The sequence below is a fragment of the Dendropsophus ebraccatus genome, chromosome 10 (assembly GCF_027789765.1).
Source record: "Dendropsophus ebraccatus isolate aDenEbr1 chromosome 10, aDenEbr1.pat, whole genome shotgun sequence".
Lineage (NCBI taxonomy): Eukaryota > Metazoa > Chordata > Amphibia > Anura > Hylidae > Dendropsophus > Dendropsophus ebraccatus.
In genome coordinates this window covers 28,344,055-28,356,156 of record NC_091463.1, presented here as the reverse complement: position 1 = coordinate 28,356,156, position 12,102 = coordinate 28,344,055, and the positions used below count along the sequence as shown (strand labels likewise).

General features: G+C 42.9%; 1 protein-coding gene across 1 annotated transcript in view; it reads left to right on the top strand.

Annotated features, from left to right (window-relative positions):
* PSMB7 (proteasome 20S subunit beta 7) overlaps positions 1 to 11,859 on the top strand; it is a 54,372-nt gene extending 42,513 nt beyond the window's left edge. Inside the window, exons 7-8 of the mRNA XM_069943872.1 lie at positions 11,364 to 11,515; positions 11,629 to 11,859. Coding sequence (XP_069799973.1) covers positions 11,364 to 11,515; positions 11,629 to 11,740 — 264 coding nt within the window. The 3' untranslated portion in view covers positions 11,741 to 11,859. The remainder of the gene's footprint in view (positions 1 to 11,363; positions 11,516 to 11,628) is intronic.
* The last annotated feature ends 243 nt before the right edge of the window (positions 11,860 to 12,102 follow it).

Here is a 12,102-nt window from a genome sequence, read left to right as displayed (position 1 = left end):
ACAGGACATGTAGTATCACACTATACTCAAAGAATCACTATTAACAGCCAACCAGTGCATGCACTTCACTAATACTGGGGATTTACCTGTAAAATGGCCAGTTTCATTGGTCGATCATCTAGTTATTTACATGTGCTGCAGCTCTGGACTGTCTGTAGCTTTGTATGTTACGATGGTCCAAAAAGGAACATTGTATGTTGAGAATATTCTATCTTGAGGCCATTGTAAATTGAGGGATCACTGTATAACCTAGATTACGGATTACAAACAGACCCTAAAACAAGTTAGGTGTTTTTTTGTTTCGTTTTTTTTTTTTTGGACATTATGGAGGCTGCCATCTTGTTCAAACCGCTATTCTTGCACTGTTAACAGTATTTAGAGAGATGCTTTACAGCCTCTACATGAATATAGGAAACAATAGACTGGAGGGGACTTGTTGACTTCAATAGGATATTTTCCTAGACATGCTCTGTGACTTTGCAAGGAGTGGGGGAGGGAGGGGAGCTCTGACAGTCCCCTATTGCGAATGTCCTGACACTGCCTTATCTATGTACTGATGTCACCTAGCAGGATTAGTTTAAATACGTAGTAAAAGAAAGTAACCAACATTTTTTGAGATTACATGTTTTCAATCTTATATAATTGACTTCTTACCAGGATAGGCCGATTTGTTAAGGCCCTATTACACGAATCAATTATCAGCCGATACCGACCGCTGTGGCCGATAATCGCTTTGTGTAATAGAAGACAACAATCAGCGGACATGCGTTATGTCGGTTGATTGTTGTCTTTCAACAGGCTGAAATGCTAACAATCAGCTTAAAACGATCTGCTGCCGTCTCTCTGAGTAATAGGAGGGGTGGCAGCAGACCGCTGCTGTCACCTTGGGCAGCCCCCCAATGCTCTTACTCCTCCTCGCTCGCTGTTGGTGCGGGGGAACGAGGAGCAAGCAAACTCTGACCTGACAGGTCGGCGCTCGCTTGCTCTCCGCATCTCCCATTGTAATAGGGGCTTTACGCATTGGTATATTACGAACATTGATGGATCATTTGTTACCTTTTCTCTTCCTTGCCTCTTCCTTCATTCATTTATTTGATGGCGCTCTTTGGTTTCCTGTTAGCCCTTTCTCCATTTTCATTCAATTGCCCTTACCTTTTCTCTTCACCCCTCTTTATAAGCATTCCCTAACTATTCTAATTCTATTTCTAATTAAAGGGGTTCTCCAGGATTTCAGGATTTCTTTTTTTTTTTTTTTTTTTTTTTTTATAATTTTTAGTACAAAATAACTAAAGCTGCACATCCTTTATTAAGAATTAAACATCAATCAGGTTGTCCGCCCCACCCCTAGTTACACAGCAGAATGTGAGGTCAACATTGTGACCTGACAAACAGAATGATATAAACATTCTGATATCCATCAATCTTCATAAAACGCGTGTGGGAGGAGTAGTGCACTATGTCCCATATGTAGGCAAAAGGGGGGTTGCATTTATATACCCTAAAGACCAAATAGTCTGTGGAAGGAGTACATCTGGGCCGAGGCCTTGCAATCCACTTATTGCATTGCTCATCACTTTACGTGGTAGCATCTTTTCACATTAAGCCCTCCTTTCCATCAGAATGGTCAAAATAATAATCTGGATATTCTCCTACATAAAAGGCAGCGTCAAACTCAGCCCATATTTACCAATCGTTTTATTAACCTGGTCAAGTGTCTTTGCAATAGCTAGTTTTTCCAAGTCTTTTCCCACCAAACTTCCCACAATTCCCAGAACAGTTATTTTCAGATCATGTTGCAATCTTATCCCATAAACTGTGTGAACTAAATCCATAGCTGCCCTTCCTGTTAGCTCTTGACATTCCCAGAACATATGTATAAATTGTGTCTGTATACCAGAGAATTGGGGGCATGCCACATCCCTCCAGTGTCCCCTGCTTAATACTAGTTTAGGTGTTCAGTAACATGTGGAGCATGCACTTATTCTGTACCTTCTTCCCAACTCTTTCGTCAGTTCCCACACATCTGACTCTCATTGAGCGTTAACCTCTTTAGAGTTGATGGATTGCAAAACCACCTCCATGTTACCTAAAGATTTAATAGTTAAAGGGGTACTCCAACATCAGGGATAAAACAAACATGCTGCAGGGCTTATTTCAAAAGTAGGTCTTATTTTCAGAGAAACAATATGCCTCTACACTGTATCCCACTCTACTCTATATGGTAGTTAAGCTGCCATACTGTATGTCTCACTGTTAGGCTCTTATTCTGTAAGTTCCCGTGTTAGGCCTCCATACTGTATCCCTCCCTCTCTGTAGCTCCTCCCCTATATTGTATTTACCCCTTCCCCCTCTGCAGTAAGGCCTTCCATACTGTATACCCTTCTGTAGTTTCCCCATACTGTATACATCACCCCCCATACTGTATACCCCCCTCCCCCCATGGTTGTTTCTCCATTATGTTTACACAGCCACCCCTCCCCTTCCCATCTGCAGGTAGGCCCCATGCTTTATACATCCCTTGTCCCCCTCATATTCAGTGTCCTCTACTGTGCATCCTCTTACCTCTCCTGCCTCCTTTGCTCCTTGTCATGAGCAGGTGGGGGCGGAGCCTAACAAGTCTGGCAGTGATTGGCTAATGTTTAGCCACCCAGTGTCAGGGATCTGGTCAGCTGACTATAACTAGGGCTTATATTTCAAGCCTACTGCAAAAAGCTTGTAAAATGAAACTAGGTCTTATTTTTGGAGACACATGGTAGAAAGTTATGTCCTGGAGTGATTTTTCTAACACCAGAATAATTCTTTAAAGCGACTCTGTACCCACAATCTGTCCCCGACCCCCCCCCCCCCTTCACTTGTACCTTCAGATAGCTGCTTTTAATCCAAGGCGTCCGTTCGGCAGGTGATGCAGTTTTTGTCCTAAAGAACAACTTTTAAACTTGCAGCCCCATGCCCAACGGGAGTATCTGTGCCCTAACTTTGCACCACCCCTCCGTCCCACCTCCCTCACCCTCTTTATCATTAGGAATGCCACTGGAACGTTTTCTGCATGCTGAACATTGCACAGGTCCTTTATGATCCAGCCCATGTGCCAGGCTTAACAGTTGGGGAATAGTAGACAATCTGCCTGGAGCATTCCTAATGATGAAGAGGGCAGGGAGGAGGGACGGAACGGGTGTGCCAGCCTAATGCATACACACTCTAGGCCACGCCTGTAGGGCACGGCCTACGGCCCATGACAGATCTTGGGTTAAAAGCAGCTGAAGGTACAAGTGGTTGGGGAGGGGGGGGGGGTCAGATTGTGGGTACAGAGTCGCTTTAAGACCATTCTTCTCCCCTGTGGGTTGTACAGATACATGTAAAACATGGTGTGCAGCTTGAGGATAATATTTATGGACTCCGCCTTCATATAATTGTGTGACATAAGGGTCCTCTTTGACTCCATTCCTTAGAACCGCTTAATGCATCTCCCCAAAATAGGGATTGTTCCACGGGGATGTATACAGGATTTCTGGATTAGAAAGGATCTGCCCTTCCCTTCATTTTATAGGTTTAGTATTGCAATTCATCCACCTTCAAGTGAGTAGGGCTTAGCTGCAATACTCGGCACAGTCTACATATAAGAGTGGTGCTGTTTCTGGAAAGAGAGAGGGGGATGAATGAGAGCTCAGGATTAGAAAAAGGATCCGGTTTGCTTACTCCGTCCATTTGGCAACTTGTTAGTATTCCTTGTTGCAGATCATCTTTCGTTTCGTCCTATTCTTTTCCGTGCCTGCTTCCATTTCCTATCTGCTGTCTCCTTCTTTCTCTCCTTGAACAGACAACTGCCAAGACTAGATAGAATGAAATCTGGGGTGGCAGCTGCTGTGCCCCACAGTTACATAGCAAGACTTTGAAGATGTTTCAACTTAAAGGAGCTGAGGGCTACAGGCTTAGCCAATTTCTGCAGGTTGCCGAAGCTTTGGCTTTCTGCCTTTTGAAGATGAGATGCTAAAGCTCCTGCCACTGCCTTAAGCGTGCTAACACCAGCAGGATGTTTTTTTTAATTTTTATTCCCCCCCCCCCCCCCCTCCCTTCGTAGCTTTAGCACATCTCCTATGTAAGTAGCACATACTCTGTCAATGCCATATGTGACAAGCCTTCCTCTAGATTGGCCCTGCCCGAAAGCTTCCACTGCAGTGATAGATAGCGAAGTGCACAAGTGCCACTTCTCCAGACTGATTTATGGAGTCATATTTCGCAAAGAAGCGAGTGTCGGCCTCTGGAGAAACACTTATGGATTGCCAAAGACCAGAGCTGCTTCACGTCTTAGGCCTTGCAGCCGTTTAAAGACTCTGATACCATACCCGGGCCATTGCGGAGCTGCATTCATTTGTCATGTGGGCAGCTATAGATCTAACCTGAGCAAAGACCCCCAGACCGGCCTGTGCGAAGCCTCTACATCTTCTTATTGACTTATAATTCTCGGCTTGCCTCAGGATTGTCAATGGAAGAACTAAATGCATCACTGCGTTTCCTCTAGTTCTTTTACCATTTCTGTGATCACGGTTATATAGTCATTGACTATTGCTTTAGCCCGCAGAAAGGCTTTCACTGTTCCAGGTTGTCTATTAGTAGAAATCTCCAATCAATGCGTGGAAATGGTGGTTGTGAAAAAACAATCGAATTCTTATTGATCATTATGTTCACCACGGTATCGATCAAAACTGATCAAGTGCTTGTTTGTTTCTAGAACTTTTGTAAAATTTGAGATGCTGCATCAAAGCAAAACCTATTTACTAAAATTAAATAAATGATCAGCTGAAGCCTTTGGGGAAACTTTAGCTGATAAAATTTCCCTGCAGCGCCACCACAGGGAATATCAGGTAATTGCACACTGACTAAATAAATGGGTTGGCAAGAGAAAAATGAAAATCTTGAACAGAAGACCCCTATATTTACTCCTAATTCCCCTATTGGCTGTAGAACTATGGGTCGTTTTAACCAGTCAACCCCTAAAGTGATGCACATGTCCATTTTGTAGCACCCCTTATTGCATACCTTACAAGGTGATCGATTCAGCAAGTCTTGTTGACTCTTCCAGGGTATGAAAGGTTCTGCATCTAATACAATACATACATACATACAATTCGGCACAGCCTTGATAAAGTTTATACCACCATTTCCCGTCATGTTCAAAGTGTGGAAGTTGTATGAAAACCATTATGGGCCTATTACATGGGCCAATGTTTAGAACCAAGTGTGCGCTGACTTGTCAGATCAGCATGCTCCTCATTCCCCCTCACTGCCAGCGCTATTACACAGCAGGTAAGAGTGGGGGGGTTGGAACTACAGGAGGGGCCCCCTGGACGATCTCTAAAAGATAATGGTGGCCTGCTGCTGCTCCTATTGCATGGGGTGAATGCCAGCAGATCGTTTCTATTGTTCTCCTGTGCATGTCGGCTGATTGTTGCCTTTTAACTACTACACCAAGCAATGTAACGGCCGACAATAACTTGGTGTAATAGTGGGAGTCTGATTACTGGGACCCCTCCATAGGGTGGTCCTGGTATTGCAGATCAGTTCCATTGTAGTAAATAAGTCTGAGCTTCACCCTTACATTCAGTCAGTAGACAGTGAGATACTGCTTCTGGATATGGACAAGCCCTTAACTAGCACTACGGTCCCTTCATTTTGGGGTGTGGGTGTAATTGAATTTCTCCTTTTTAAAATTAGGTATTTGGGGGTACTAGAGAACTGAGAGAAGATGGTGTAGTAATGCATTCAGCTCTTTTGGTATTGCCTTTCCCACAATGGCTTTCACAGCCCAGTGCTGAGCTGTGGTGTCACTCATGGATGTCTATTGTCTCTAATATCACCTGTTAAAGTGGAATCAAGTTGCAGAAAGATGTGCATCCCATGTGAGTATAGTAGTGCCTGTTCATTAGGGGCTTACCCATGCTATAACATAGAAGAACATTCCCTCTTATTTTAGATGCCCAGTATAGGGTCCTCTATTGGAGCAAATGTGCCTTCAAGAAGGCATGATCACTTGCACTACTGGACCACACGAACAATCACTGTATTGTTTGTACGACTATTTAAATATATTGCTGTTGGCCACACATTCCGTCTACACAGGGAGATGTGGGACAATGTGATATATTTTAGAACAGCACAAAAGATGCGCTCAGCCGAGGTTCGCGCACTTTCCTGCTCCTCAGCTCATCTGACACTTTCATATAAAGGAGCGCTCCTTGCTGATAATCGGCACATGTAATGGGCCACTTAGACCGAGCGATAAAATCGTCCAATTGACTGTTTAAACAATTTTGCAGCAATAATTTAGTTTTTAGGCAGATCGGTGTTTAGATGAAGCGATAAATCGGTAAAAAAAAAACAAAACCTTTTTACGATTGTTTTAAGAACGCTTAAGGCCACACTAGGGCGTATCTGCGAAAGACTGTTTAGACAGTGATCTGCGAATTATCAGCGAGCGACCAGCAATCATTTGCGGAAATGTTGAAAGACCACAATGGTCGCTTGATCGTTATGCATGTTTACATTAGGCGATTATCGCTCAAATATGATCGTTATTGTGAAAGTTAACTCCATACAGCATACTCCGACTCTATCTCTATACACACGGATTACTGTACAGGACTCCAGGAAAGCTGGGTGGCCACCTTTTTCAAAGCTATAATGGCAGCCATATTTGCTGTTTTCCACCGGGGAAATAATGAACTTCTATTTCCAGGTGATATTTTTAGCTGTGAATATCCTGTAAATCTGAAGGGCCCTGAATGAATCAGCCATTGCAGTCCGGACACTAATGGGGGGAGGTTGTAGCTTTTGCCGCTGCCTTTGCTGACGGCATTTTACTGCTGAATAAAGCACAAGTCTCACTGCTTTCCACCAGGTTGTGGTTTAGAGCCCTATATGTTTTATTCTGGCAGGTTATGTGGCATAAATGAATAGATAATGTCTACGACACTAACCTGGATTTACATTCTTTTACTAGGAAAGATAAACTGCTGATTAATTCAGTATAGAACTCAATTACAAAGTGAGCGCCTCTCTGCGGGGACCCGTCACCCTGCAGACAACAGATGCTGAATTTATACCCTGGCATCCTCCTCGCTGCAATGAAATATTAACATATTTTATTGCATGTGTGAGGTGCAGTCAGGGAAGGGGGTGTCTGCCTGAGTGTATAGCCACCCTGGGCCTCACAGCGTCATAACTGGGAGGTGGACATGTTCATCTGCATCTAGATTCCATATACATTACATCTATGCATATACAGATGTAGCAGTTCTGATGGGATGGCTCTTCTCTTTTAGCCATGGGTTACCGTTCATTTGACAGGTCCATATACTACTATATTTCTGTTGCAGGGAAATATATAATTATTTGACTAAGACATAGGACTTTTAATGCAGTAGGCTTATGCAGTCCTATGTAAAACCACATGTTATAATACACTGCCATGATCTATGCCTTGGTATACAGATACAGCAGAAGGCTTTCACATGTGTAGATGCAATGTTGGGCTGGAAATGTAGTACACAGGTAGGATGTGTATGTATTCCCTCTTCTGTATCCTGCCTGTTCTGACACAATTCCCAGGTCCCTCTGTGTAAATTTAATTGCCCTCAGATAGAAACCAAGCCGATGTGCAGCTGGAAGTGGTCATTTGGCAAACACAAGCCATTTATTATGTCCCTGACAGCGACCCTGCATCCTGTCACTTGGTCCCTCATAATTGTGAGGCTTTTGGTGTGCTAAAAGCAGTTTATTTCTCTCACTGCACACCGAGGAAGATGCTTAACCCCTTTCTGGCCATCGGCTCAGCATCACTGGACGTTCACACGACACCTGTATCTTAGGTGTCTTTGGAGTGCCTTGTATGACAAGATTTTGGAATGTATATGTTTGATAAATCTGTGGACGCTAGAGCCCAAAGAGTGTGAAAAGAACCATATTTTTTGAGCTTTTCCCCAAGGAATTGGCAGAGATATATAGCCTTTGCACAGTGTTCCCCAACCTGTAGCCCTTCAGCTGTCACAAGACTACAATTCCCATCATGCATATTAGGTTGGACTTCATCGGTGTAGTTTGGAAACAGGAGGACAACGGCGCCTTTTGTGTCTAAGCAAAACTTAAAGGGGTTTCCGGACCTAGGCAAAAGCATTGGTAGCATTTCCAGAAAATGCACCACTTACCATATATACAATATATTCAGGCCAATGGGATTGAACAGCGATCCCAGAAACGTCTCATAAATAAGATTAGCGCTGTCTGGTGGTAGGAGGGAGGACGAGGAGGCATTCTCCTGGTTTTCTTACTTTGGGCAAACCCCTTTTAATTTGCTCTCTAAATGGGTACTCCATCAGAAAGCTTTTTCCCAGTAACTGAAACACATTAGTTATGTAACTTTGTAATATGCTTCAATCACCTATCTTTTCCCCCCTCAACCCCCACCAGGAAGTGAAGTAAACTCATTCTTACCTAATGACTGTTGAGCACAGGCTGCTCTGTTGCAGCCATTTTGTGACAATGACATCATAAAGAGGGAGGCGGGTCCAAGCCCCGTTAGGCCAGTTTCCCCCTTTGTCAGGTGACTCACATCTTGCTCAGCCAATCAGAGCTGAGCAACCTAAGTTATCTAACAGTTTTACAGAATCAGTTAGACATCGCAGGAGACAAAGTGCATCATGGGAAAGCCCAAACCAGGAAGAAAAAAAAAATGAATCCACCAACTAGAGCTTCAGGGACCTTCAAACAGCGGAAAATTCAAACTGAGACAGACTCAAGGGGGATGGTAAATGTAAAAACTATGTTTGATTTTTTTTTTTTTTTTATCATCGCCGGAGTGCCTCTTTAAGTCTGACATGATGACTAAAAAAACAAAACAAAAACATCTTACTGACCTACCCACCCAATCTCTACTGCCAGATGCTCCATACTAACACCAAATTCTGCTCAGTCAATCATTGGCCGTACTATGACAATAACGTGGGATTGGGGGGGGGGGGGGGTGTAGGTGAGTAACTTTTTACAAATTTGTACTGTTGTTTACATAACAGAAACAATGCAGAGTACATCATGTCATCACTGTTGCCATGCAAACAAAGACTTGTGGGGACCACATAACAGGCATAAATGTTATTGTGTGTGTATGTTTTTGCTTATTTGCCTTTTTAGATTTCTATTTTTTTTTTTTTTTTTTTGATTCCAGGATAGCCAGATCTGTCAAATGAGAAAAACGACAGAAAGACTGACCCTATGCCTTTGCTGTAGATCATCCAAGACTATTTCAGACCTCTTGGTTAAGCGTAAACTGTAAAAATATTAAGTGCTTAAGTAATGTTAACACCACTGCCAAATGACTACTAGACCACCTGGCAGGAGCCGTCCTCTGTACGGCTCACTGTTCTCCGGCCTGAGCAGCTTTCCCTAACCTGCCGGCGGTAGAAGCCGAATATCCGCGGCAGCCCTCCTTCCAATAGCTGAATCGTAAAAGACCCATCAAGATAATCCATCAGCACCTGATCCTGCACAAAATACCTTCCTCCCGACAGCCGGCTTAAAGCTAAGATTTAATACAGCCCCACGTCTGCCATCAAGCAGGCCTCGACAGTTTAAAGCTCATTCTCTAAATCTCAGCAGACTTTATGGCCAGCCGAGGGCCCATATAAAGTTTAATAGCATTACGGCACATAAATCATCTTTTAAAGATGCCGCGAGCAGCTCTGATATTAAATGCAGACAATTGTGCGCGTTATAAATAATTTATCAGACGCCGTTTCAGATTGCCCATCCAGTCTGACTTGTTTATTTTTGCCCTTACTGGAGAATTCCTCTGGCGCTTCTTGAGAGAACCATTACCGGTCAGTTTAATGAACTCTGGGGCTGTTCAGGCCACCACGAGCCGCATGCCGCAGATGCGGTGACCGATCTGGACCTCTCTCCTGCCTTCTCCAAGTGTTGGCCATTTGTCATCTGCTGGTAAATGGCTGTGCACATTGGAGCCCAGGGACACATTGTGTGATACAGTGATGGAAGCAAACAGATAGCTCTATAAAGAGCTGCTTGTCACAGCTGACTCGTCTTACCGTACATCACTCTTATTGTAATCTCATTTAAGAAGCAGCACAGGCCCAGGGGTAACATATTCCCAGGTACTTTGGACTCCGCAGCTGTAAACTACTCACAGACCTGGTTATTTGCTCCAAAACTTTCCTTGCTTTAATTACACATGGGCTGTTTTTTTTTTCTCTATAAAAGGCAAAAAATAGCTGTGAGCTGGCAGGTTTTACTGGAGGACAGCTCTATGCAAATGGCAGTACTAGCTGACTGCTGCAGTAATATCCATCAGATTCATCCATGCCTTACTTGCTGTTTGCATCTGCATTGACTTTATTAGGGAATTGCAATATAAGGATATGGTTATATTATTGTTACATGAACTAATATCTAAGCAGGGAAACTAGGTTTTCAGGTATTGTTCGGCATCAGCAGAATACAGATTGCTATAAACTGTGTCCAAACCTATTACTGAAAAATCTGCATATTATATTGCCTCCTATACATTAAAGGGTTTATCTGACTGTTCAAAATGGATGACCTGTCCTAATGATAACAGATCAGTAGGGTTCCGTCACCCTTGTTGATCAGCTAGTTGAAGAGGTCATGTCGTTTGGTCGAGGGCTACAGTCTCTTCAATGTTTACTGCTGCCTGTTCTGCAATCCTCATACTTTTTGGTAGTGGTGGTGTAGGATCGCGTAGGATTTCACCTGCTCACAAGTGCTGCATTGTCTTCGACCAGCTGATTGCCATAGGTGCCAATCTGAAATTGATAGTTTTCCAGAGACCATCAAATTTAAGAAGTTTGGAAACCCCTTTAAAGGGGTTATCCGGTATTCGAAAAGCATGTCCACTTTCAGAGAGCATCACTCTTGTCTCCTGTTTGGGTGCAGGTTTTTCAACTATGTTTCATTGAAATGAATGGAGTTTAAATGCAAACCATACCTGAACTGGAGATGAGTCATGCTGTCTCTGGAAGAAAGTGGCCATGGTTTTTTTAACACTACATAACCCAGAAACCGCTTTTAATCCAGGGTGCGGGGTATGCAGAGGCCGTAACTAGTTGCAGCTCTCTGCCTACACCGTGTGCTCTGTGGGGCTGATAGACAAGCAAAGAGGTTTGTTACAAAATAATTAGATTTTATAGTAGTATAGTTCAGCCTAATTCACTACTTTTTTTTTTTTTTTTTTATAATCTTTGTCAATTTCTTCTGTTCACATGAAAGCGTATAATATAATACACACCATGCTGACATCTTCATTATTAGGTGGGGACTTATATATGTATTTCCCTTAGGAAGAAGAAGCCAAACAACTAGTGCGTGATGCTATTGGCTCCGGTATCTTTAATGATTTAGGATCTGGAAGTAACATTGATCTGTGTGTAATCACCAAAAACAAGGTGGATTATCTTCGTCCTCATGATGTGGCCAACAAGAAAGGAGTGAGGTGAGTGTGAAGGTTCCAGAGCATGTCATCTTGTAGGGTGTCTACAATGATAATCATTGAGCTGTGACTATAAGCCGATAGCGAGATCAACAAGAATTGTTTCTGTTTTACAGGACAGGCAATTACAAATACAAGAAAGGTACAACGGGAGTTCTGTCTGAAAAGATTACCCACTTCAACCTGGATGTGATGGAAGAAAGTGTGCAGACTATGGATATTTCCTAATTTCTTTGCTTATGGTGGGGCATTAAGCCTCAGACTTTATAGTGCATTTGAACATGTTAAACACTTGATCCCTCTTAAAACATTTGGTTAGAAAATAAATAAAATGTTCCTGTCCTTTATGTGAATTGGCATGGTGTGTTTTGTACCGCAGACTTGCTGTAAAGCTTGCTTTCTTATCAACCTCTAAGACCTCATGCACACGTTCCTGCTATTTTTTTTCTCTGTAATCCATGAAAAATCATCTTTCTTCTTTAAAATGTGAGTAGAACTAGTTTGCATAGATTTGATCCATGTTTTTTTTTAACAGACATTTCTGATGTGACATCTGTAAAAAACATGGATCCCAAAAGACTTCTAGTAGT